General features: G+C 48.2%; 15 protein-coding genes across 15 annotated transcripts; 5 read left to right on the forward strand and 10 right to left on the reverse strand.

Annotated features, from left to right (window-relative positions):
- Window positions 1-143: 143 nt before the first annotated feature.
- Window positions 144-1,193, reverse strand: POJ06DRAFT_200602 (xylose isomerase-like protein; the record flags this gene model as incomplete). Its single annotated transcript, XM_056185197.1, has 1 exon — window positions 144-1,193. One exon carries the CDS (start codon window positions 1,191-1,193, stop codon window positions 144-146), a length of 1,050 nt encoding a protein of 349 aa, XP_056041886.1.
- A 1,921-nt stretch (window positions 1,194-3,114) lies between these two features.
- Window positions 3,115-5,004, reverse strand: POJ06DRAFT_259480 (putative transposase DNA-binding domain-containing protein). The gene is given in 3 exon segments (XM_056188394.1): window positions 3,115-3,608; window positions 3,636-4,848; window positions 4,868-5,004. 2 exon segments carry the CDS (start codon window positions 4,588-4,590, stop codon window positions 3,121-3,123), a joined length of 1,443 nt encoding a protein of 480 aa, XP_056041887.1. The 5' UTR covers window positions 4,591-4,848; window positions 4,868-5,004; the 3' UTR covers window positions 3,115-3,120.
- A 173-nt stretch (window positions 5,005-5,177) lies between these two features.
- POJ06DRAFT_151641 (aminopeptidase I zinc metalloprotease-domain-containing protein) lies at window positions 5,178-6,139 on the reverse strand. The gene is made up of 2 exons (XM_056184676.1): window positions 5,922-6,139; window positions 5,178-5,864 (listed from the first exon to the last, which is right to left on the reverse strand). Exon 2 carries the CDS (start codon window positions 5,745-5,747, stop codon window positions 5,331-5,333), a length of 417 nt encoding a protein of 138 aa, XP_056041888.1. The 5' UTR covers window positions 5,748-5,864; window positions 5,922-6,139; the 3' UTR covers window positions 5,178-5,330.
- Window positions 6,008-6,970, forward strand: POJ06DRAFT_151632 (peptidase S24/S26A/S26B/S26C). The gene is made up of 2 exons (XM_056184675.1): window positions 6,008-6,182; window positions 6,236-6,970. The coding sequence occupies exon 2, from the start codon at window positions 6,269-6,271 to the stop codon at window positions 6,887-6,889; it is 621 nt and encodes a 206-aa protein (XP_056041889.1). The 5' UTR covers window positions 6,008-6,182; window positions 6,236-6,268; the 3' UTR covers window positions 6,890-6,970.
- Window positions 6,971-7,050: 80 nt separating this feature from the next.
- On the reverse strand, window positions 7,051-7,947 carry POJ06DRAFT_200895 (phosphatidylethanolamine-binding protein; the record flags this gene model as incomplete). Its single annotated transcript, XM_056185213.1, has 1 exon — window positions 7,051-7,947. The coding sequence occupies one exon, from the start codon at window positions 7,945-7,947 to the stop codon at window positions 7,051-7,053; it is 897 nt and encodes a 298-aa protein (XP_056041890.1).
- A 676-nt stretch (window positions 7,948-8,623) lies between these two features.
- On the forward strand, window positions 8,624-10,055 carry POJ06DRAFT_259491 (ribosomal protein L4 domain-containing protein). The gene is made up of 3 exons (XM_056188396.1): window positions 8,624-8,884; window positions 8,943-9,207; window positions 9,261-10,055. Exons 1-3 carry the CDS (start codon window positions 8,807-8,809, stop codon window positions 10,022-10,024), a joined length of 1,107 nt encoding a protein of 368 aa, XP_056041891.1. The 5' UTR covers window positions 8,624-8,806; the 3' UTR covers window positions 10,025-10,055.
- Window positions 10,056-11,320, reverse strand: POJ06DRAFT_259493 (uncharacterized protein). Its single transcript, XM_056188397.1, has one exon. The coding sequence runs from the start codon at window positions 11,252-11,254 to the stop codon at window positions 10,145-10,147; it is 1,110 nt and encodes a 369-aa protein (XP_056041892.1). The 5' UTR covers window positions 11,255-11,320; the 3' UTR covers window positions 10,056-10,144.
- Window positions 11,321-11,814: 494 nt separating this feature from the next.
- Window positions 11,815-12,759, forward strand: POJ06DRAFT_303115 (HNH endonuclease-domain-containing protein; the record flags this gene model as incomplete). The annotated part of the gene is made up of 2 exons (XM_056190793.1): window positions 11,815-12,163; window positions 12,218-12,759. Exons 1-2 carry the CDS (start codon window positions 11,977-11,979, stop codon window positions 12,757-12,759), a joined length of 729 nt encoding a protein of 242 aa, XP_056041893.1. The 5' UTR covers window positions 11,815-11,976.
- A 964-nt stretch (window positions 12,760-13,723) lies between these two features.
- Window positions 13,724-15,217, reverse strand: POJ06DRAFT_240146 (uncharacterized protein; the record flags this gene model as incomplete). The annotated part of the gene is made up of 3 exons (XM_056186076.1): window positions 13,724-13,839; window positions 13,888-14,039; window positions 14,085-15,217. 3 exons carry the CDS (start codon window positions 15,215-15,217, stop codon window positions 13,724-13,726), a joined length of 1,401 nt encoding a protein of 466 aa, XP_056041894.1.
- An 862-nt stretch (window positions 15,218-16,079) lies between these two features.
- Window positions 16,080-17,146, reverse strand: POJ06DRAFT_259502 (Cullin binding-domain-containing protein). The gene is made up of 5 exons (XM_056188398.1): window positions 17,087-17,146; window positions 16,882-17,036; window positions 16,784-16,830; window positions 16,564-16,732; window positions 16,080-16,515 (listed from the first exon to the last, which is right to left on the reverse strand). The coding sequence occupies exons 1-5, from the start codon at window positions 17,087-17,089 to the stop codon at window positions 16,134-16,136; spliced, it is 756 nt and encodes a 251-aa protein (XP_056041895.1). The 5' UTR covers window positions 17,090-17,146; the 3' UTR covers window positions 16,080-16,133.
- Window positions 17,147-18,075: 929 nt separating this feature from the next.
- On the forward strand, window positions 18,076-19,007 carry POJ06DRAFT_259508 (GPI biosynthesis protein family Pig-F-domain-containing protein). Its single transcript, XM_056188399.1, has 2 exons — window positions 18,076-18,481; window positions 18,546-19,007. The coding sequence occupies exons 1-2, from the start codon at window positions 18,167-18,169 to the stop codon at window positions 18,939-18,941; spliced, it is 711 nt and encodes a 236-aa protein (XP_056041896.1). The 5' UTR covers window positions 18,076-18,166; the 3' UTR covers window positions 18,942-19,007.
- A 5-nt stretch (window positions 19,008-19,012) lies between these two features.
- On the reverse strand, window positions 19,013-19,729 carry POJ06DRAFT_270414 (uncharacterized protein; the record flags this gene model as incomplete). The annotated part of the gene is made up of 2 exons (XM_056189437.1): window positions 19,013-19,558; window positions 19,616-19,729. The coding sequence occupies 2 exons, from the start codon at window positions 19,727-19,729 to the stop codon at window positions 19,013-19,015; spliced, it is 660 nt and encodes a 219-aa protein (XP_056041897.1).
- Window positions 19,730-19,897: 168 nt separating this feature from the next.
- POJ06DRAFT_259510 (uncharacterized protein) lies at window positions 19,898-21,724 on the reverse strand. Its single transcript, XM_056188400.1, has 2 exons — window positions 21,412-21,724; window positions 19,898-21,364 (listed from the first exon to the last, which is right to left on the reverse strand). Exons 1-2 carry the CDS (start codon window positions 21,622-21,624, stop codon window positions 20,075-20,077), a joined length of 1,503 nt encoding a protein of 500 aa, XP_056041898.1. The 5' UTR covers window positions 21,625-21,724; the 3' UTR covers window positions 19,898-20,074.
- Window positions 21,725-22,270: 546 nt separating this feature from the next.
- POJ06DRAFT_240150 (uncharacterized protein) lies at window positions 22,271-22,895 on the forward strand (the record flags this gene model as incomplete). The annotated part of the gene is made up of 2 exons (XM_056186077.1): window positions 22,271-22,286; window positions 22,342-22,895. 2 exons carry the CDS (start codon window positions 22,271-22,273, stop codon window positions 22,893-22,895), a joined length of 570 nt encoding a protein of 189 aa, XP_056041899.1.
- A 142-nt stretch (window positions 22,896-23,037) lies between these two features.
- POJ06DRAFT_151763 (uncharacterized protein) lies at window positions 23,038-24,687 on the reverse strand. The gene is made up of 2 exons (XM_056184678.1): window positions 24,110-24,687; window positions 23,038-24,052 (listed from the first exon to the last, which is right to left on the reverse strand). The coding sequence occupies exons 1-2, from the start codon at window positions 24,552-24,554 to the stop codon at window positions 23,181-23,183; spliced, it is 1,317 nt and encodes a 438-aa protein (XP_056041900.1). The 5' UTR covers window positions 24,555-24,687; the 3' UTR covers window positions 23,038-23,180.
- Window positions 24,688-24,715: the final 28 nt, after the last annotated feature.

The raw sequence follows: 24,715 nt of genomic DNA on the forward strand, positions 1-24,715 counted from the left end.
CTCCTGTATCGAACAGAACAATAAGAATACAGCTAACTAAAGCGCGGACCTCGATCTTCGTGCGCGGCCCCTATAGTAAGTACTGCAACTAATCAAATGAACGTCAGGTTGCAAAACAAATACACTAACAGGAAATGGTATGATTATCTCGCTTCCGAGCCAATCTTATCCAGCTCTAGTCTCTGGACCATTGTATGCCATGACTTCATTCCCCTCTCGGCAAAGTCTTGAGGAACCGACGGAGACGGATCATAGAGGTCGCGATGATACAGTTCATAACTCATCCATCCCCGATATCCCCAGTCATTGACCCAAGAACGGACAATTTTCTCGATTGGAAAGTAGCTATTGCGATCAGCTTCATAAGGGAACACGCGAGCATTGCGACTCCAGATCATATCAGGAGGGTAATCTGAACTGTACCACTCATGACCAGCATCAAGCGGTTTATGGAGACGTTCCGCGTCGCTTAATTGGACGAGAAAGACTTTATCGAGTGGCACCTCGGCAGCACACTCTTTAAGATCTGCAGCTAAGGCCTTGTTTGCATTCGGCCGTACGCCTGACTCACGAGTAACGTCAGCCCAGGTTCGCGCAACAATATGGAAGGTATCGAGGCAAAGACCAAGATTCGGACGATTGGCTTTCTTAACAATCTTCCACGTCTGTTGCCACGTATTCTTGCGAGCGCCCCATGAAATAGCTTCATATGCAATCCTGACCGGCGGGTTTTCCTTCTCTCCGAGCTCGACAATTTCCAACAAGTCCTCGACAATCTGATCGTCGTCCCCGGTTGTTCCCTCACTGAAGAAATTAGACGTCACGAGAATCAGATCTGTGCCAACTACATTGGCAATCTTGAACCAGAGTTTGATCTTGTCAATCTGCTGAGCATGTTCGGCGGGATCCAAAAGACCGTCGTAGTTAGTGAATGGCTGCAGGACAAGGACTTTTAGATTGCATTCGTCGCACAGATCCTTGAAAGCCTGCGCCGACTTGAGTATATTTTCTTCAAATGAACCATCGCTAGACTTCTTCGCATGTAACTCAATATCCTCGTAGTACAGTTCTATTCCTTGGAATCCCGCAGCAGATGCAGCGTGTATCTTTTCGGCTAGGTCATGATGCCGCGCACGGCCAAGCGATAATGACGCGATGCTGATCGGAAATTGTGGTGCGATGGCAGGACCCATACAGCGACGTGGACTGAGTCGTAGGCCGAACTTCCGCTGCTTCTCGCACCTAAGGACGGTTCTTGAGAGCCTTGACGCGAGCAGTTTGTCAGAAAGAGAGTTTAGATTGTCGCCAGTGATATCAACCATGACAACCCTAACCCAGTCCATTCAAAGTTGCTTTCTGTAACATCGTGGGATCCTGACCCAGCAATGATTATGCCATGCGTCTGCAAGACCGGATCGGCAATATCCTCTCCGCTTCCGTTTTGATGGCAACAAGTGTAACAATCAGTATTGCTCCGAGAGAAGCTCCGCAGTGGACTACTTGCATCGCGTGCGCAAAACTCAAAATCAGATAGAATTAGGAAGGCTTTAACGTGGTCGATAAGCAAATCCAAATTCGAATGGGCTTGTGTGTGCATGTGCCAACTATTAATATATGGTTATTAATGGGCGAAATTAGGTCCGCGTTATAATTTGCAATATATCCCAATGGTCCTCCGTTGTGTAGAGCTCACCTTCAACTAGCTTACAAGATGAATAGGAAACCGACCATCATGCGCCTGTCTGTTCTCTGTCTAGTCACTAGTTGCTCTCATATCTCCGGTGTCACAGCTGTTTTCTTGCTCCCTATGTCTTCCACGAACGCCCTCGCAATTAAATGAAGCTCGGTGATCAGATGTCTGAGGAATTCCGATTGCAACAAGCGCGTGAGATTACATGTGGCTACGGCATTGACAAGGAAGTCTGGATCATGCTTAGCTATGACGCGCATGAACAATTGAAGGCAGAGTTTGTGGAGATGAGGAAGACGATGTGTCGCTTTGTCTCTCAGCTGGTAACCCGCGACTATTTTACTATGGAACACACGTTACAATCGTGACAGACACCAGGTGCCCTTCAAACACCCAACATGCGCATTGATCTCAGCCGCATGTGATCGAGCTAGATCTGTTTTGCAGCACGAAGGCAGCCACAATATAGCGCGTAACCTGAGGTTGACTGTGAGCCCTCGTATATATCTTCCGGGGTGTCTTGGATATAGCGTGGTCAATTTATGTCTGCAAGGGTCTGGTTATCGAGTACAGATTTATTCTGTAGTCAGTGTTTCGCGGTCGCATGCGACAATTTGGCTCACTAAAGCTACCCGCACGGTCGTGATTCTGTTCAATGAGAGGAGACCATATTCACGGCCGCGTCTATTCCCGACTTTGACAGAGGAGCAGCGACAACAGGAAACAGTACGTCTAAAGCGGTTGTGGAGTTCGCCTGATAGTGCACGGATAGGCCAGCTAGAAGATAACTGATTGCACAAGGTTCGATGTTCTTGAAGAAGCCTTTATTGAATCTTTCAGGCTTGGTAATGATGGAAATCTGTTGATTATTCGTCATGTAAGTTTATTTCCATTCGTATCCGTAGCTTGGCGTTGTTGAACTGTGTTGTAGGATCTTGTTAACGACACTGTTACCTTTTGTTTCCTGGTGCCCCCGTTTTTGGTTTTGTTTTCCTCTTGTGTTCTCTTTGCAGTTTTGTAGTGTTCAAGAGCTTCTTTGTTGCAAAAGGCCCACTGTTACGAGGCAATCGAATATGCTTTGTACCAAAATTGTTTGTCACACACGAGCAAAATGCACTGAGTGACCGAGTTGATGTCGTCCTGACTGCTTAATATTCCCAATCATTACCTTGTGCTGGATCAGATAGTTTTCTAGCTTAGTACACCTGCATAGTCTTAAAATCTACTTAGAGGTTACTCGGTAATAAATTATATAGTTAACTTTGTAATATTTTCTTTTCTATGCTAGATACGTGGTAACGCTGTAGAATCTCTTAGAGAGATGGATAAACTTCACTCGTTTTTGACACGAGTCATGCAACTCGGAAGACCGAGAAGGAGCGAGCCTCAACGCGCGCCACAGCAATTACAAAGTAAACGTGTGGCGGCTCTTAAAGTGCAGGGTGCTGCACAGGATGTAGACCATTCACACGATCGTCGTTCATGTGTAGATATTTGTCTACTGTCCGATCTACTGTCATGCAACGCACCAGAATATTCCGCGCACCATTGACATCGCGGTCGCACTCAAAGCGACATTCTTTGCAAGAGTACTTTTTACTACTCCCAACGTCGTTGCGTTTTCCGCATCTTCCGCATGTCTTACTGGTGTATTCTTCAGAGACCAAAACGACTTTGCACGATTTATATTCTCGCGCTTTGTCGAGAAGCCGTTGTTGGAATCTGTAATGCGACCAAGTGGCCATAGCTCGTGCCGTCTTTGACCTGATCCGCCGCTGTCCGCCCTTGCGCATCACCATTTGTTGAACTGGGAAGCTTGGTAGGATGACAAGGTTGAATGTTGTGCACAAATACTTTGCAATGCGACAGTGCATATCGCTGACCAAGTTTTGTATCCGACGTCTTAATTTCCCTGCAGCTTTTTTCATGCGCCACCTCTTTGCACGGGAAATGTCTTTCACGGAATATTTGCTGTGCAGCTCGTCCAGCCAGTGACAAAGCCTATAGATATGGCCAATGTCATTTTTGCCGAGCTCGATCGCTTCGCCGTCCGGGCTATAGCCTGTCAAGAATGTTCGCACGCCTGGGTCCAGAGATATTAATCGACCAGAAGACGGCCCGTCGAGAACCCGCAAAGGCATTGGTACGCAAAGGTAGTAGTGACCGGTAGTCCTTTGGTAGACAAGCCTGCTGTCGTAATTCAGGTCGTGTGGGAGTGGTTCAGCGCTTTTCATTTTGCGAAGAAACGCGTACTTCCCCTTCACTCTGGACCAGTGTTTATGATGTATCACAATGCTCTCCTGGCGAGACTTTCTGCGAGATCGGTGCTTAATCTTGAACACCTTCTTGTCATTTGTGTACCTGGCATGTGCGGAATCATATGCATTGAGAAGGTCTTGCATGGCGGCGTTCCTAATGTCGTATGGGGTTTCCAACACCCACGGCTTGCCCATGTTGTCAATTGCATCCTTGTTAAGGAACGCCGCTCTTAGGTCCTTCTTGTTTTTTGCAACCTCCTTCTTTTCCACGGCATCCAAACATCGGTTGTATGTCCAGCGTGCGGTGCCGAACCAGTTTCGAAGGATCGCTTTCTGCTCTGTGGTTGGATATAGCCTGAAACGTCTGACCTTCTCTGCTTGTTGTTTCTCTGTTTGTTCTTCCTCTCTCTTTCTGCGTTTTGCTGCTCTTTCTTTCTTATCGACTGTCGCGCATTCCGCAGTTGATGCCGATAGACAATCAGTGATTGGCTGGTCGGATGCAGATCGTACACAGGTTCCCCAGCCTTCGGTTACGAGTTCGCCAGTCCATTCGCGTTCGATCAGATTAAGAGAAGGCAGCCACAATGTGCTACTGATTCGAGCGGAATCTTCATTCCAAAATGGCTTGGGAACAATTTTCATATTCGGAGTATTCTGTTCGCTGACTGCAACGCAACGGCAAGGAGGACCTTGAGGCTTATCTATACAGCAAGTAAGTTATTTGAATGCTAAATCAGTGGTCCGGATACTTCAACTTACCCATTCCGCAAGCGGTCTCCATGTCAAGCTGTCAGAAAAAAGACAGTAGTGGTGCCAGCAGGGGAGATGGGTATATAGTTGAGCGGCGAATGGCAGCAGAGGCGGAGGGGACAGAAGGGGAATATTTATAATTAGATGAGAGGCACAGGTACCGGAAATATGATTGCTTGCCTAGTGCCATTTTTCTGCGAGTGATTTTTTTACTGCTGGGCTCGTGTCACCTAGCGTTTTCTTTCTACCTTTATTCGATGATCTCACAATCTGTACTACCTCACGCTACAGGCGTGAATCGCAGCCCAAATATAGTATCTGTTAAGAAGATCACTACTTTATCATTAGGACGATTTAGAGTGTGTATTCATGAAATATGGACCAGTCGCACGGGTCTCGCTCGACGATCGGACTTGCGCCAGTCAGGGCATTGCACATTGCATCTGCATGACCCACTTATACTTTCACCGATTCTATTGGGGTAGATAAACATAAGTAATAAGGAGCAAACCAATTAATGAATGCAATTAATGAAACTGCATATTAACCTACTGGACTATACTACTACTCCCCGTAATGACTGTTATCAGCTCTATTAGGAACCTACAAACCTAGTTAAGCATCTATTGAATCTACACTATTCTGAAATCTACTCCTAGCAACAATTCAGTCAACAATAATGGATTTTTCAAGCTTCTCGTAGTTATTGAAGTACGCCGCGAACAAAGAACAGGCATGCTCAACATCCGCAGAACACCAGTCTCACGGATGGAATGCATGCTGAGCTGAGGATTGCCGAGATCCAAAGTACGAGTACCGAGCAGAGAAACATGAGCAGGTCCAATTGTAGAGCCACAGGAAGAATCATTACGAACAACGAACAGCTGCAGTGGAGTCTTACTGATCTTGGCGGCCTCCTCAACCATTCCTGGAGAGTTGGTGGAGTACCGCTGGTTGGCATTGATTTTTATAACAGGTCCTTTATTTATCTGGGGTTTGTGGGTAGAGTCGTACTGACCAGAATAGTTGGGATGGACGGCATGAGCCATGTCAGCAGAAATCAAGAACGATTTGATGGCCGTCTCCTGATAATGCTACTGGCATCAATGGCCGCTCCGCCAGTGTCGATATCTGGGACTGCGGATAAACTAGAGAGTCTCTTGACACTGTAAAATCATCCTCGTTAGCACACAGCCAACTCAAAACGACTGTCAATATCTCACATAGCTGGTAGAAAGTTCGATCGGCACCTTGGGCACTTTCAGAGCCGATCTCGTCGTTCAATTTTGGCAGTGACACAAGCCCCAATGTGATGATGGCGACGCACTTCAGTCGGCCCCGCCTGACGTTGCCCACAGCCTCACGAATTTTATCTTAGTGTGCAACTCGCTCTCGAAACGGAATTTGGATGGGACACTCGATCCCGACTTTGGAGGTGTTCGCGACTAATTACTTTTCTAGAGTTAATGATACCCTTCAGATAAGTAAGTACGTTTTCATTGAACAGTGGAAAGTTGATCGCTAATTGCCAATGAAGCTACTTACAATTTGATTGATCGCCTGACCGGCTATGGCCTCTAAAGGATTCCGATACTACGCCGGGGGCGCCAGCAAATTCGTACGCGCACTAGCAGCCGTTCATCTGCTTCATACATACGTTTTTGAGTTCGCAATTACCGGCGGTCTCTCAATGCTGCCAACCCTCCACACAGTCGGCGACCATGTTTTTCTAGATAAATACAACCACCGACTCGGCCGCGACATCAAAGTAGGAGATGTCGTTGTAATCAACAAACCTACAGAAGAGCACACACGCATATGTAAACGGATAGCTGGGCTGCCAGGTGATATTATCCACTGCGATGCCATGCCAAAGGCGCCGATGCCTGTGAGGGGTATGCCCGACGATCTGGTAGGGTTGTCGACAGGCATGACAAACGAGCGGACTGGGAAATATATTAAAGTCCCTGAAGGTCACATATGGATTCTTGGCGATAATGCCATGGCGTCGCTGGATTCAAGAGAATATGGACCAGTACCGAAGGCGTTGGTGGTCGGCAAGGTGTTGTGGGCTGCGTATTGGGGCCCGTTTGATTGGCTTCCTAGTTGGCCACGACAAATCGGATCAAATATAGAAGCTACAGATCTAAGTATTGCTGATTTTCTTCCAGCCGCTCACCAGAGAAGATAATCTTGCCGGACTAACGTAGTAGGTTGTGGTCATTATACTATAGATTGCGGGTGATTGGTATGCCTGCTCACAATGTACATAGACAAATATTGCAGTAAGACCAAATTGTTCATGACATGTACAGTATTTACTAATATCTACAAGTCGTTATATGAAACCACTTATTCACGATAATCTTCGTAATGCTGGAACCGTTTATGCGTGTAAACATTGCCTGGACCCAAGCCAAACTTCTCGCGCACACCCTCCGTCTTCGAATCGTAGCCGTTCCTCCAAAAATGCGCGCCAACTGCCTTCAATCCATGTGCGGACCTGAATAACCGTATATCAAATCTCTCTCTCTCAAGCAAGCTATCGACATTTACTGGATCTTTTCCTTCACGTTGCTGGACTGCCAATCGTTCACCATCTGGCTGTTCGAACACCCAGACAGCGTATCGATGATACCCACTGTTCTTCTCCGGATGAGGCGGGAGATATGGGACTAGTTCTCGAGCAATGGCCTTGTCGACTAGTGGCTCATTACCCGAAATCCTAACGTCAGCCAATATATAGTGAAGTGTGGTCTTGTAAGAATCGGATTCGAGGTCGGGCGTATCTGGGTCGACAATGACGATAGTGTACAGCTTCGTTGCATCCTCGAATATCTGGATCGAAAATTCTGGAGCCTGAGCGGTGACACCTGTACTCATAATTCTACCCGGATCGATCCAGTGTGTTGTCTTTCCCGGGAATCGGAGTTTCATATCCACCCGCGGGTACAACGTTGGCAGCGTATCAGGGATAACCTTCATATTTTCCAACCGATCCATAAGCAAGAGCCGGTCGTTCTTTTCCCACCTTTGTCGCGCCAAAAATCTGTAGACCGGGAACTTCATATCGAAATTTCCGGAGTTGAATTGGTGAATAACTTCGGGATTGCTGATTTCAGCATTAATACGCAGCTTCTCGATCTCGACGGATGCCAAGTACGCATCAGCTCGTGACTTTTGGTCCCGGATGTCCTCGACTGTGGTAACGTTGTAATGTTGTAGAATGGTGTCTATCCGGTCTTGCATCTTGAGTGCCTTGCCGTACTTTTGCTGTCTATCGTGCTCGAGAATGCCGAGTGCTTCCCTGAAAGCCTGGTCGAGTCCAATCGGGTGACGATACGCCAGTTTCGATTTCCGTGATTTTAAACTTGCCGGAGGCATTCTGACTCGCCAGTCAATGAACCGAGTGCGTTTGTATGGGGGGATTGTGAGCGGCTTGGCAGTGATATATGGTGTGGAAGTTTCGGACGGATCGCGTAAGTTGGGGTACGCGATGAGGTCCTCGACAGCGCAGCCCATTGCTCGGGAGATTCTTACCAAATCATCGTGCGGAGCAGCTGTTATCGGGTCAATTGAATCAGCGAAACTGGGATTCGCAGCATCGACTCCTGTTGATGGCGAGTTCGAGGACGAGGCCGCGCGGAAGCCAGGTCGCAGGACTTCTTTGGTCGCCGTCACGACACGAGAAATAGTGGTGCCGGGAATTCGAGGCATTTGCGGTGACCTGGAGGCTCGTTTTCCCGCAATTGCGGATGCCCTGATGAGTTTGTGGTTGAGGACGTGGACCGACGTGTAAGTGTAAAATGCTTCTGTGGGTGTTGGCGGGATTCCTCGAGACCCATCCCGAAAAGTTTTCTGGCGCGACGAGTTGGGTGTAACTGGCCCTCGTACAATCACCACCAGAAAAAATTCAACACTCGTAGCATTATCCACCGCGAACGGCTTCTCGCCCCCACCAACACCACAATTAATATTAAAATTGGCCGGCTAGGCGAGTACAACGAGGTGAACCACTGCCGAAGTCGTTACCGGAAGATATACTGGAAGTCGGGGCGTTTTTCACACTGTCCCCGCACTGCACACGTGCGACGCAGTATTCGCAGCAATGGTCCAGCCACGGTTACTGCTGTTATTCAATAATCTCTCTCGGAGTGCGCCGGCTTTTGCATCTCAGTCCTTAAAAGTACGTGTCAGAACTATTTGGACGATTTCTGTGGTGGAATGGTTCTAACGCAGTACAGACAATCCGGAGTTGTCGAACTCGAGGGACGGCCACGGTCGCATCTACAACCGAATCCAGCTCAACTATTTCTCCACTTACCCCATTTGAACCAATACGGTCATTAAATGACGCGGTTTTGTCAACCTCAGAATCAGTCCAGAACGATGCTGGTTACACCGAGCCGAATGCTAGTTCCGAGACGGCAGACGATCAGGTTACGCAACATGGCCTGACCTGGGCTCCAGCGAAGTCAGAGAACGCAGCAGCCCTTCCTTTCGCCGCCCGTACGTTTCGTTATTGTTGAACATTTTTATGACGGAAGATTAATTCGAAACAGGACCGCCATCCGCCGTTTTGACCCTTCTACACAGCTTCCCTTCTCTCGAGCCCACTTCATTCGCCGCCATCCCCACTTCGCTGTTAGCCCTCCCATTTCGTCGAGACATCCTTTGGCAAGCCGTTGTGTACGAAAATGACACCCTCCATGATCGCCGCAGTCTCTTTGCCCCTAACCGTGCCGAACTCGGCTACTCCAAGAAGAAAATGGCACCCCAGAAGGGTCGGGGAATGGCACGTGTTGGTAAAGCTGGCTCACCGATTTTCAATCACGGCGGCAAGCCATTCGGCCCACGCCATCCTGACGACCGGACACTGCTGAATCGAAGGGTTTACAATCTTGCGTTGCGGACTGCCTTTTCATACGCTTATCAACGGGGAAATTTGGTTGTTTTGGACGGCCCCGCGGAGTTGGTGACGTACAAGTCCAAGGCAGCGCAGGCTATTTGGGAGGTGCACGCGTGGAGTAATCTAGCTGTGCTTGTGATTGTGGCCGGTGAGAGGAAAAACCTGAACTTGTCGCTGCGGAAATCGGAGCCGAATACGCAGGTTGTGTATATGAAAGATCTAGACGTCCGCACCCTGCTAAAGGCTAAGAAGATAGTCGTCGAGAGAGAGGCGTTGGCTTACATTGAAGAGAACACGCAAGGAAAGAAGTACTTGGATGAAGAGACAATGGGCAAGAACTTTGACGTCGTTGCGAAGCGGGTAAAGGAGGCTACAGCGAGAGCTAAAAAGGCCAAAAAAGCACAAGCTAAGAAGTAATTTTATTGTAAATATATTACGAATGTATTTTTTGAATACAGTACATATAGATAATGGCATTCTATTCTATCCAACCGAGAGCCCATCCCAAATATTTACATACCCAGATACTCATCATCATCAGCCTTTCACCCAGGCCGACACCCATCCACTTATTGTCTCCACACTCTCACCAAGCAAGGTACTATATCCTGAATTTCTCCCTTCTTCAAACATGTTCATGTGTGCTTCAATCTCCCCGGTCGCATTCTTGTTCTCCGCCGGAACGAAAAAATCCGAATACGGCGCCTCCTTGGGAATATTGCAAAATGTCCTCTTTCCATCACCTTCACCGCTCACTAACTTGCCGAGGCCCTTGACCACTTGCGTAGGATCCTGGGTGTTGGCTGGTTGCACCTTCTCCTTCGGTTCAATGACGGTGTAGTAGTTGACCAAGCTGACTCGCTCGCGCGCTTGATACAACGTCCATAGTCTGCTCTTTAGCACCTGCGGTTTCTGGAATATTGCGCCAACAAAAATAAGATGATCTTTTGCCCAGTTGACGTCCACATTCTGGCTCTTCAAATACCACATCGTTCCGGCTGCCGCAGCGGCGGTAGTTGCCACACCTGCTGCAGTCAAGCCCGCAATTTTGCCCCAGTTCGGTGACGACTTTTGCTTTTGATCCTGGGAAGGTGCGTCGGTTGCTGTGTGCCGGACTGGCTGCTCGCTGCTTTTCTTCGCAAATAAATATGACGCTACAGAGGCCACCGGAACAGTCGCTCCGAGGGCTTTAAGCTCGTTGAATTTAGCGGCGCCGCGATGCACAACGTCTTGTGCAAACACAGACGAATGCAGTCCCAGGAACGGCGAGTCAAAACATAATAATCCGATGACTTTGGGAAACATAAGTGTAGGATCTCGCGCCAATATCTGCACGGTTGTATCCGAGATAACCAGTCCTCCCATGCTATGCGCCACGAGAATCACGCCGACGGCAGGCGAGACAACCGGTGATGCCGTACCATTCGCAACTTCGAGGTCGATGACTTTACTTTCGATAAATGAGAGGAACGCGCTGATAGCGACACTGAGATCGCCTTTTGTTTCGTATGGCGGGTAGACGACGGACACGATGCTAGTTGATGGGTAGATCTGCTTGAGACGCTGTTCGACATGCTGCGGAAACTGGAGAAAGGTCGTCCCATCGCCCTTGAAGCCGTGGACGTAAACGATCAGGAGGGTTTTCATTGTAATTGTGACTGCTGCCTACCAGAAGTCGAATTGAAGAAGACCCCACTGCTAACTGTATTATAGCGGCTACTTTTCGCCGGTCTAAACACCTACGCGGCGCTTATAGCAATTGGGTTAGGGCTGCCATTGGACAGCCAAGACTCAACTACATTTGTTCTGGACATCAACTTTTGATCCCGTATCGGTACGTATCCAAGTAAAATATCTATATCCCGTCTCCGTATCTCCGTATCCATATCCAGGTATATTGGCTTTATCCCCTTGGGGTGTCCAAATGGTTCCTGCCATATTCTTGTTCTTTGTAGTTTATCTACAGCAAACTTCTTACTGCCTCCAACTTCAAATTCCCCTTACTCCTCTCCACTAGTCTTGCAGCTAACTTTCTTCTGAACCCTCGACCATCCTGGATTTCAGGGGTAGAATTGTTAGTTCCCAACCATACTCATGCAGTATCCAAATTACATGTGGCCGCCTGTCTAAAACCCTAACCACTTTCGTGCTACTACCCTACTACTTTGGTCCCGGTAACTGATCGGGCCCTGTTGTTTTGACAATTTATTATTATTATACGCATCGTCTTCTGTATATTATCTCGTTCACTACGGGGTATATAGATTAATGTCACTATCGTCACTGAAATTATAAAAAGCTTGGCCATTCAAGAAATCGGTAATTCATGGCTGGTATTAGAGCTTTTTTACCTCTTGTCAGAGGTTGATATGGCTATCGGTGGACTGAAGTTGAATTCATCAATAACGGAGAAGGTCTTTCTCTCTATGCTCGACATCCTCATTGTTGCATCTGGTCCGTATAGAGTCACATTGCGCAGCACCGGAGTTGACCTGATGCGAACGGATAATGCTCTCAAGCCAGGCCATTACGACATAAGACCTTATTCTCGCGGAAGTAAAATATTTTCTTATAAGTCCTTGCATGTAGCAACTACTCAGATGTACATAGGCACAATATTTATCACCCACGAGCCGTGCGTTACCCGAATCCTTTCAAGAACTACGACGGGCAGAGATGATTTTTTCCGAGCTAGGGTCCGTGAGAGAGATGGGAAGTGCGTGATAACTGGCACTGTCAACACCGAGGCTGACGTTAATCAATGGAGGGGTTTTCATGCCGCTCATATCTTCCCACTTTCCAGCGAAGAGTACTGGGTGCAGAACGGATTTTCTCGGTGGATTACGAATAGAATGGGAGACCATGACACGGGGATTACCTCATGCCAGAACGGCCTGCTTATGCTGTCCAGTATCCACGAGAAATTTGATGGTTTTGATTTCTCAGTCAACCCAGATGATGGCTACAAAATAATCTGTTTCGACAGAGATCCTTTCAAGATAGGAGGGAGTATACTTGACCCTATTTGTCGAGATCCCAGCGGTGAAGGGGCCGTAAGGGTTGAACTCCTACGGTGGCACTTTCGTCAAGCAGTGTTGGCCAATATGAGAGGAGCTGGAGAACCGAGTTTTGAGATGGACTCCCAAAGATAATCTCGAAAATTGTTTAGTTTGGACTTTTGCGCGCGTTTAACTACACGACTAGGACTGCTGCCGTACAGTAGGAGTAGATTAGTGACCAGAAAATACTTTTAGGAAGGAATTTTCTTTTTCATTAGTGACCTCAATATATTTCTTAGTGACCGCAAACATTTATCTCCAGTGGACACAAATATCTTTGTTCGCGGACTCGGAATTTCCATTATTAGCGCCCTGAATATTTTTCTACGTCAACGGGATTTTTTGTTGGGACATTGAAATGCCAAAACTATTTAAATCTTCAGTCCAGACAAGTTCAGATCCTGCTTTAAGAAATTTCACGTGAATTCACCGACATATCCACAGACACACACAGAGACTCCATTAACTGAAGTACATATCAGACAGACATGGGTGATTCTAATTCATTCGTCGATAGCGCAGGCACGCTACTGTCAATAATTCCACCCGCCGTCGCTGCACTGCTTCCCGGCATATGCACCTAACTTACTATTCTAGGACCAGACAGTGCAACTGTTGTTAGCCTGGTGAGTTTTCCGGTCTTGAGTGAAACTAATCGACATGATCACGCCTACTTCACTATATTCTATAGCAGTTGGACTATATCTTAGACTAGGCATCAACGGAAGTAAAATGCAACTATCATCGCAGTCAAATGCAACATTTGATCGAGATCACAGACAGCAATTCATCAAAGGTTCTAGCTACAGTTAACAGTGATGCACATAAGCCTGACCGAATTGCGCTCATGAAAACCAGCTCATTAATTCATTATTCATATCACCACGTCAGTACGAAACTTGGATGTTGGGAGTCTAAACTGAGGCCATCTCATAGAAATGGCTACACTACAAGGACAAATTGAGCCAAGAATGGTTTGAACAATGGGAATATATATTACACAGTCACAGATAATGAATTAATAATAGTATAGGATTAGGCGGTCCAATTAGTTGATTTAGTGTACGGGACATCCCAAGAACGCCAAAAGCTTGCGTTTCATATCAAGCTCGTCCTCTTGCTCAATTCCAATTTCAAATCCATAGAATCCAAGCATTGCGACAATTTCATCATCTGGACAAATTAGCAAAGGTCAGCATGCCGTCGATAGACTCAACTTACACTTCAAGCGTTTAGCATCGAGCATTGTTTTGGGATAGATAGGCGGACATTCACCATCCCAACGTCGAAGAATGCAGAGGTTGTCTTTACCTGTCCCGGTGAATCCATTTTTCAGTTGTGTATTGAATTCGCGCGCGACGGCGTTAGAGTCGCTTAAGAGCTGTTAGCCAGATTTTTGCAACGTAGTATCGACTTACACGACGTTAATAGAGTTTCGGACACACTGAATATCAATTTTGATCTCGTTGATTGCCCGCCGGAAGTTGTAGAGTGTCAACTGCACTGAGTCCAATTCTTCACTAGGCTCGTCACTGAGGTCACTAACAGGTTTGTCCTTTTCGATACCACGCTTATCTTTCTGACCAACAGGCTTGGTGCTCTGCAAAATGGCAACAGTTCTCTTTATATCCTGAAGCTCGAGTGCAAGATTATTCAAAGACGCACAGATGTGTCTTATCGTCGGAGATATGTGCCCGACCGCATATTCAGAGACGTCGCTTGAAGTTCCATAAGCGAAATGTGAGCTACAAGGATCTTCGCCTGTCTGGGTTGAAGAATGACACGAGTTGACCTTGTGAACTGCTTTCGCATGAAAATCATGGGCAATGGAGGCTTGAACTGTTGGCGTCTTATCAACCGGTGGGTCCTTCGTTCCCTTCACTGCATGTCTTGCAGTGGATAGCAAAAGAAACTTGTGCGACAAGTGGTCAAGATCTGCTGTCGTACTAAGTTCAGGCAGTCCATCAGTCTTTAGAGGTGTGCAATCTGACTCCGCGTCGGAGTCCAACGAATCTGCAGAGTTTGAACTGGATTCACCTTCTCCTACCAGTTCAGTCACCTTCTGATTCTCCAACGCCGCGCATCCTGCTTTTACTGTTGGCACGATAGGTGTTACGATAACGAAACCATCAGTATCGCTAAGTTCATCAAGAGGGGTGGGGCATTGCGCAATGTCCACGAGTTCATCCTGCCCGCCACAGCTATCAAGAACTGTCATGAATTGCAAGAAGTCCACCAGACAATATGTCGACTCGCTATTGTAAGTGTCGCCCACAGAATCTTCAAGAACTCGGTTGAAATGCTGAAAATCCTCGAGATCGTAGATTTTCGTTCCTGATTTGACAGATTTATCTACCTGCAGCTCCTTCACGCTCGTGAACACTTCCAATTCTTTCTTGACGGGTATATCTGACATTATTGCCTTCTGGACCTGGTTTTCTGATTTTATTTCCATCTCATGAGCCCAGCTCATTGTCGGCGTATTAACAGTCTGGCTACTAATCTCAATCGTATCGTCAAACATAGTAGTCCCAGTGGAATTATCAGACATCTTGATCAGCTTATACTAAGCGGCATACAATACTGGAAGACAAGAGCTCGCGCGGTGAGCTTGCGCTAAGTATATAGATTTTCACGCCGCTAAAGGAGGATTACTAGAATGGGAGTTGGAAATATTCCGCGTTTGTTTACATTTGGCGCGTCAGTCAGATTCTTGGGAATCGGCCTGGTTAACCCGTGGTTGAGAGTTTGGACTTAAATTGTACGACATCAATTATTATGGTTCCACTAATTGAGGATATTCCCCGAACCCTATGCGATTCAAGTTTAGGTTGGACTGTTCAAACTTGTGGATACTTGGACCTGTCACGCAATCAGAATTACCTAGTTCACCCTAGTAGCAACAAAGCGCCAATCGTCTTTGGGATCGTTCTTTGTCGGCGAATGCCAGGTTAAAGAGTTTGGTCAGTCACCCTCGTAGAGAAGCTGATGATTGTCTTGAAGTCAACGGAGCAAATGCAATTGACTGATCAAAGCATAATGGTCACAGATATCCAGGAAGACGACTCCGAGTTGCTTTACCAAGGGCTTGGGTCAAGCTCCGTCCATTGCTTCCGTTGGTGAAGCGGTGTTCCAAGCGGACGTGTTGTGAATGTGCGATTCAGATGTTGTATTTGTTCGGCATATGTATTAACTGCGGGTCCAGGCGCCACGACACCACGAAGTTGGAAATGTGGCTTAAGGAGTAATCGATTGGTCTACTATCCTAAGCAGAGTATCACGGTATAGTCGGTAACCTATGAATGTTATGACAGTACTAAGAGCTGTGACACTTACGACAAACAAAGGTCAGACGAAAGGAAGATATCGCCACGATGGTATTCGTCAGGTAAGGACATTGATAGAAATGCCAAAAGCGTATATATTGAAATGACTGGGATACATGCATTCTACATTTTTCTAAAACGTCATCTCCGCAAATACGCGACAAACTCGTCAAAAATTGACGGCCAGGCCCCCTCGGCGTCATAACTATCCAGCCCATTGTCAGATCCAAGGACATTAACTACGAAATCCAAGAGCATATTCCACGTATCCTTCGGCACCGCCTTTTTGTGTTCTTCTGTCACGAATGTAATCCATTTGCAGAAGAGGTCTTGACTGGGAAACTTATCTTCTAATAGTAGTTTCCAGTACTCAACTGCTGTATCGAGTGGCAGGATACGCTGACCGTGTGGCCGCACGAAACCGAATGTGAATTTGTAGACTTGCTTGAAAAACGCCGGGTCGTTGGCCAGATCCGTACTGAGTGACTCAACCGCTTTTTTCATCTTTGGAATCGTATCCGCACTATACAATTAGCTTCTTATTTTCAATAAACTCGCATGGACCGCTCACTTCATTGATTGCCATCCTTTGATAAACCCTTGCTTTGTGAATTGACCCATCGTCGGCGCCTCGAGCTTGCATGCTAGCGCGAGCACAACGGGGTCTTCTAACGCGACCCCGAGATCTTGGATGTAATTTATCGTCCCATCGATTCCAATTGTCGACGGATCCTCTGGATCTATTTCTGTTACCAGTATGTCCCATAATACATGAACAAAATGAAGATCACCTTTATATGTCTCGAAAAGCTCGAGGACGGCTTTTGATTCCTTCTTTCTATATTCCGGTCAGTGCATGTTATCACACTTCTCGTGAAGAAAGACGCACGGAGTAGCGGTAGCGCCAGAGTCGTAGTACTCGTCAACTGCGCGTTCGACATTCCATGCGTTGTTGCGGAGGTACGTTGTTGCGGACCTGGTGGAAGCACCCGTCGCGGCAGCAAATTGGTTGACTGCGTTGCGCTGAGCAGATGTAAGTGAGCTCTGTTAATTCTTAGTATTATTGGTGGCAGACGTCGTTGAGGAAAACGTACCATTTCTATGGGAGGTTGGTTCACGATCGTGTGATGTGCGCGACCGAGACCGAATCTACGATGTACCTCAACGACTCGGAGAGCTGCGGCGCGGTCTCAATCGCGCATATTGTAACTTTATAAAATCGCAGTCCCTGCCGCAATTGACAACTAGTGTTTACTCAATATGGTCACACTGGACATAGATCCACCTAGGATTAACTGTCATGAATATATACTCGGTAACTGTCTGCGCAGTTTCGAGTTTCGACGTCGGAGGAACAATTGGATTCTTTCAAGATGAATGCTATTAAACATAAGAATTAAAGGATAATGATGGTAGTTGTCAAACTATTATTTTTAGTACCAAGAGCATGTCAGTGTTTCATGCTAGCGAAGATATCAAGGATATCTGGCTTGCAGCGGTTATTGTCGCACTTGATACGGGAGGAGTAGAAGCGGTATTGTCGTATTGAAACGGCCACCCAAAGCTCTATCGGCTTGCAGGCTTCAACCTTGATCTCCTCGCATGTCAAAAGTCATACAATTCATGCCGGGGAGAGTTTACGACGTTGACAAGTAGAGGCATCAGTCGTACTACGACATATCTAGATCAATATCATAGTATTGGCATTGCGCAAGCTGCAAAAGCGTATCCTGAAGCTGTGCATGAAAGTGGAAGTGTGCTCTACTTTGTTCGTGACAGTTTCCAGCACAGGCAATGCGCGGCGTCTTGAGATGACATGAGCTTGTTTGTGTCTTTCGGGATGAGTGACATTGCTTTTTATTTTGCGCGGTCGTATTTACTCTAGTTCTGTTTTCTTTGGCTGCATCAATCATACCTTTCAGTTATGACGACAAGGGGCCTGAGAACTTGTTTAGGATCCATATACTACATCCGCAAGATTATGGTACTGTGGACCGAGACCGGAACCCGTGTCATTTGTTCTAGTTTCCCCCAAAGTAACTGGATGTTTCATAACCCTAACCCGTAAGGATCCAAGCAAGGCTTGTTCGCGACCCAATTAGCACTTACAGTTACACTTAGCATACTCTCGACTCAATTCGTATTAACCCATGATATAACTATCCATTAGCGAAATGGCCCGCACTAAATCCACTGCCCGACATATACCAGGTCCATCCTCACCAACTCCACCGACAGCAATCGCACATCCGCCAACGGCACATCTCCCAGAACATGTCATTACCTCGACAGCACTACTTGCGTTTCCAATCGGCACCGTCGTGCTGTCGTCGCTGCTTCCCTCTGATCCCATAAAGGTGTTGAGTTATTCTTTACCGGCAATTGCACTACTTCAGTCGCTGAACATCCTCCTTACCAGCCCCTCGCCGGCACCGGTCGCAAAGTCGACTGCGGGCAAGAAGAAGAAGCAAGCAAATAGCACCGTGTCGGTATGTCTTCTTCTCATGCTAGAAGAGTTGGCAACTGTGGAGGAAAGAAGAAACTAACAAACAGACCACGATTCTCGGCCTCGTTCTTACGGCTCTTCTGACACCGGCCATCCACATTATCTACATCCTTTTCGGCGCCCCAGTCACCGTGTCCATCCTCGCGACATTTCTCTTATCCGCACATACCGCGATTCTCGCCCTGTTCCCGCTTCTTTGCACAGTTCCGCTCGACGGAGCGACGTGGATAGACATCGTTGCGCTGCAAGCGCCCGTCACGCCGGCGTACACGGCCGCATTGGGCACAATTGCGGGAGCATGGCTCGGTGCAGTGCCGATTCCGTTGGACTGGGACCGGGAGTGGCAGACGTGGCCTGTTACGGTTGTGTTTGGCGTGTACGTGGGAAACGCAGTCGGCCGCGTCATCGGTGCGGTTCGTGGTGGCAAGAAGAAGAAGGTGTAAGCTAATGATCTGTATGTAAATAACGCGATCACGAGATATTGTATAATACACGAACTATCTACAAATTGTGTTTATGTGTCAATATGAACACGATGCTCCTCCTGTCGTCCTACCCGCTCATTCTGCTCAAACTCGCTTATGGCCTGCTTGACATCCCCGCCCAACCCGACCACCGGCAACCGCTTATGCGCAACCCGCCCATCCCACATTTCATCTTTGCCCTTAAACCAGTCATGCAGCCAAAACACTGTGGTCTCGCCCTTTGGTCGCCGAACGTCCATCGGTTGCGTGAGCTCTTTCTTCCGGAACGGCACGCGAACAGGGGACTCGTCGCCGGGCTGCTTATACAGGTACTCCAACGCGTTCGCCAGGTCGGACACGGCTTCGAACGTGCCGGCGTGGCGTTTGGGGAACTTGAACCTGAACCATTCGTGCGCGAGGGCTTTATTTTGCTCGTATAATCGCTCGCGCTTCCGTCGGAGCTCGTGGACGTAGAATTTTAGTGCAAACGCGGAATACTCGTCCGGCGTTCGTGTCACGCAGAGTAAGCTCCAGTCGTGCACTCTGGACGCTTTCGGAACCCGTGTGGCCGGGAGTTGTTTTCGTATTAATTTGTCCTTGGACAACATTAGCAAGACCACTTCCCCCCATGTTTAGCCAGCAATAAAACGTACGGTAACCTCATTCGTCTCGTTGATGATTACAGGGCCATTGCGGTGTCGTAGAAGAAACAAGTACCCTGGCTTTTGTTTCGCAGCAATATTCGCTACAGTCTTGACAGACCCCATGTCGCTCAATTGCGGATTATAAATTGATTGTTGTATTTGTCTTCGAAAATTTCCCACCCACTGGAGTTTGAGTTGCCCGTGGGAGTTGCGGTGAAATCGCTGTAGCACATATGGCATACCCGTCACATCTTGTGTACAGGTCCATACAATTTAAGTATTACTTACTGCCTTGTCTTTGCAATTTAGCATTTGGAAATGCCATTCTAAATTATCCAATAGTTCATATTTACAATTACATATTAAACAATACCTAATGCGACCCGATACCCGAAAGCCACCGACCAATATAAAGTACATATGTACAACCCAAACACCTTCTCTGCTGTAAAAACAAGATGTGTCATTCTACAATACGTTCGTTCTAATATCGTGCACGTAGCATTCACGTTCGCCAGTATTGATGGGAATCTTAATCCGGCCGTTCGTAGCGGACTCGAGCACGATGGAGGATTCGACGGACGAGACGGAGTAGAGGTCACTCATGTCGTCGCTGTCATGAACGTCATAGAGAGGCCATTTCGTCTCCTCTTCAATAACGTCTTTCTCGACAGCAACAAAGTCGACAGTGGGTTCTCGCTCGTAAAATAGCAAGACGACGTTGCCGTGTGAAAGCACGTCGTCCATACTCACCGGCTGGACATCCCCGTCGGAAACTCTGACCCAGGAGGATCCATCAACGCGCCGGTATGCGATATAGTGCCCAAACGAATGAGAACCGAAATGCACGACAGTACTCGATAGTCGATACCACGTTTCGTCGCCGCCTTCGATCTGGTCGCTGGCGTACTTGCCAAACTGAATCCGTTCTGAGAACTCCACGCGGGTATTACTTTTGCGTGCGATACCGAGTTGAGCGTCGTATTCTGATCTGTTGACATGCAGTACGAGCATGCTCGGGGCCCGGGATATGGCCACCTGCTTCACTTTTGTGGACGACACCAAACGTGGAGGTTTCAGTTTCTCGAAGTCGGCGTCTTGAATTGTAGGCTTCTCGAGAGCAGAAACAATCATGCTGCGGCGGGCACGAAGAATAGGCGCAATGTCTGGCTTCGGTTTCGTCTCCAGCTCAGGTTCGGGTGATGGTGATCGGGACGACGGCGGCGAGGCGTGTGCGATGAGACGTTGTAGATGGGCTTCGGCCGCAACGAGCGAGCACCGTTGGCAGTACACCTCGAGTTTCTCAGGCGCGACCACGTTTGCGAGCATAGAATCGAGCGTGACCGAGTCTCGGCTGAAAAGCGGCGACGACGATGATGATGATGACGACGGGACGGACAATTCGAGGGACGAGAATGGGATCTGCTTCAATGTTTGCTCTTCGCCGCACTTTTGACACACGACCCGCGAGGACAGTAGGCCGTCTAAAGGCAGGATGGTGTTGTCGCTATTGGCACGCTCGGTTCGTAAAGCGTCGAGAAGAGACAGGAGAAACTCGTGCGCGTCCTGCTGCTCGGAGTCGTCCATCCAACGGTTGGATTTGAGTTCCTTGAGTAACGGCACAGTTGTATGGGTGTGCTGAGCTGGCAGGCGCGTGTTGAGGTGACTGATGAGCGTTCTGAGCTCGTGTGCGAGTGGAAGCGAAGCTGACAGCGGCGAGTCGAGAAAGGTTGTTAAGCTTTCTGACGAGGCCATAGCCTGAATTTGTTAGGCATCTTCACTCAAAATTGTATATAGATACGTACCTGAAGAACAGAATTGAGGAAGCAGGCGTTTCCAGGGTTGACGAGGCCACCAAGGACACTGTCGGCCACTGCTGGTGTTGCTGATGGCTGCACATTCGGAGGTGCTGAGTGGTCAGCGCAGCTCCGATCCCAGCGGTGAGAATCCGACAGGAAGAGCGGCGAGCTCGATGTCCACAGATTGAGGAAGTCTGGCGCGATCTTTGCGGCCGCCATGCCCTACTACCGATGGTATTGGTATGTGCTGAAGTGCAGAGAAATAGAAATGGAAATGGAAATGGAGGTGGAGTGGAGATATGAATATGGGGCACCGAATAGAAGGCCTAACGAAGAAAAGGCTTGCGTAAGGCGGTGTGGTAATCCTCGTGCCACCACAAATTTCGAGCTATTCTGAATACGGTCTAGTGTTATTATAATAAACTCTATATAGCACGGCTGGCACGCTAACTTGACGTGAGCTAGCTGTAAACGGTAAGGTGTCCTGCAGGTACATTTGCGGATATCCGAGCGCGGTTTTGCATACTTTAGCGAGTATGACGCGGCCTGACTGGGATCCACAAAAGTCAACGCGGCAAGCGCGAACTGACGCAAATTTATTTATTGAATAATAATAATTGCCAGCTCGTCTGACAGCGCTTACGCCGCCTTGGTACTTTGTATTCTCGCCGAAAACTGCTCGGTATTACTTAGCATACTTAGCCTGATTACGTAAATACGACGCGCAATCATCTTTGTCAACACCCTAACCACAAATAGATGGCGGCAGCAGGGTAACGCTGTGCGGCTTAGAATTTGTATGTATGTATCTGATCTAATTTTTTCGCTGAATGTTCTTCTGTGTGAATATAACCGATACGGCAACATGGCTAAGAAGAAAAGTGAGCCGAAAAGAGACACACTTAGACTCAATCTTGGTACTAATAAATTGCGCAGCGAACAGATCAAACAAGCGCGTCGCCCGCCGCGAAATGCCGTCTCCGCCACCAGAACCGGTAATCCACGACGGCGCAAGAGCCGACCAGAGTCACGACAAGTTCAAACAAGATCCGTCCGGCCATAGGAAGAAAAAGGCTAAACTGCCGGCTGCACTCAGCATTTCAAAAAGGCAGCAAAATAGAATATTCAAGGCCGAGAGCAGGAACGAGGCGCTGCAGCATAAAATCACCGTCAAGATAGAAAAATACAAATCCAAGGCAGCACAGCGAAGAACAGAGAATGAGATTGACTTGGACATCTACTCCGGCAATCATGGTCCCGCTGTCGGCCGAAAGAAGATAGACAATCTTAAGGGCGCGGACTTTTTGAATCTCGCTCGAAAGATCAAAGTTGGCGATATGGTTGCCGATTCCGACAGCGAAAGCGACGAATGGGAAGACGAGCTAAATGGCATCGACGAAGAAATGAGAGATACTGCTAAGGATCCAACAGATCGGGAACGCGCTGTGCAACCACAAGTGCATGTGCAAGATATAGAAGTGCCATTTTAAATACAGCATTAGTGTCCAATACATGCTTTGATGTGCAATACCATACGACCAACTGTATATTTATCATTAAATCAATCAAATCAAGTCGAATCAAGCGACAACCGTGACAATAGATAAGCGCGAATTATTTTCCCTTACTACAAACGCAATCAAACAGATATTAAATGTAACAACGAACGAGCCGAGTCCCAAAATTACATTGAAAGCACAAAATAGGTGAAAACACTATCTGTAAACATAATTCGTTATAATTACTTTTTGTACTAATGTGACATACTGGAAAGCCTAACGAGCGTACGACGAGTACCCGCCCCGGCTCTCCAATCCCGCATTACGTCCTCCTAATCCAAACCCCGACGCGCCAGCTCCTGCCGCGCCGCTCGCACCAAACTGCGGGTAGTACTGGTTGTAGTTACCGCTGTATCCGTTCATGCCACCACTGGCCTGCCCTCCGCGTGGGCCAACAGGTCCAACGCTAGAGGGTGAGGGCCCAAGTCCCATCGCCGCCGCGGCTACGGGCGACCGGTCCTTGCCCCAGCTGCATCGGACAGGGCGGCCGTTGATTTGCACGCCCGAAAGCTGGCAGATCGCAAGCGCGGCCGCCTCGTGCGAGTCCATTCGCACAAACGCATATCCCCGGTCGGACTGTATTCGCACATCCACTACAAATCCAAAGTTCTGAAACATCGGGATGAGGTCGTTCTGGTTGGTGTACGGCGAGAGGTTTCCGACATACACTGTGGTCTGCCACGATGGCGACTGGTTGACGACTACGTCGTAGTTCTGCTGCATGCCACTATTTGCACCACCAAATCCAGACCCGTGTCCGGCCACGTACCCGCTATTGAACAGCACATTCGGCATGTGATGACTGTTGGGTTGCTGCTGCTGTAGTCCGGTCGCGTTAGCGCCCCGCTGGTTCGCCCAGTTGCATCGGATCGTGCGCGACCCCAACCATTCGCCATCCATCGTCGTCTTCGCCTTTTCCGCGTCGCTGCGTTCGCGGAACGACACAAATCCATACCCTCGTGACCGTCCTGTCTTGAGATCCCACATCACTCGCGCCTCCGACATCGTCGGGAATACAGAGAATGCTTTTGCCAGCAGCTCGTCGTCAACTTCGTTCGACAGGTCTCCGACAAATATATGAAAGTGTTCTATCAAGCGCCGTGTTAGCCTGGTATATGTAGGATAGGCGACTACAGTGAACTTACGTGAAGTGTCCTCCTTCTGTCCGGCATTGTGCGACTGATAGGCCCAGTTGATCTTAATTTCTGACTGATGAATGGTGCGGCCGTTCAGCGTCTGCATAGCCGTCTGGGCCGCGTTCGGATCGTCGTACTCAACAAATCCATAATTATACCCCTTGTGGTTACGGTCCGGAATGATCTTGACGCTCTGCACATGTCCCGCGACTTCGAAAATGTCACGCAGCATGTCTTCCAGCACGCGAGGGTCCAGCCCGCCTACATAGAGAACCCGCTTGTTGATTTCGCCTTTGCGCCCCGCCACACCCGTCGATGGTTCGCTTGCACTCGAGGTATTCGTCGTAGGCGGGGCAGATATGGTTGCGGACGGAGCCGCGACTTTGGGTGCGGCCGAGATAGTCACCGAGCTCGTTGGCAGGGACGTAGAGGACGTTGGAAGTATGTGGCTCATATCGATCGTAAGAAGTGATGTCGAATCGGACCAGCTAATGAATGACAAATGCAACTGTTTGCGGGATAAAAGAAATGTCTATCTCGCCTTTTTCGATCTGTGGATCACTCGGGCGTAATGCCAATTCCGAGTAGTGGCACTTACGTGAAGATCGAACAAAG

Source organism: Lipomyces tetrasporus (assembly GCF_029532465.1).
Source record: "Lipomyces tetrasporus strain NRRL Y-64009 chromosome Unknown POJ06scaffold_9, whole genome shotgun sequence".
In the NCBI taxonomy this organism is placed as follows: Eukaryota; Fungi; Ascomycota; class Lipomycetes; order Lipomycetales; family Lipomycetaceae; genus Lipomyces; species Lipomyces tetrasporus.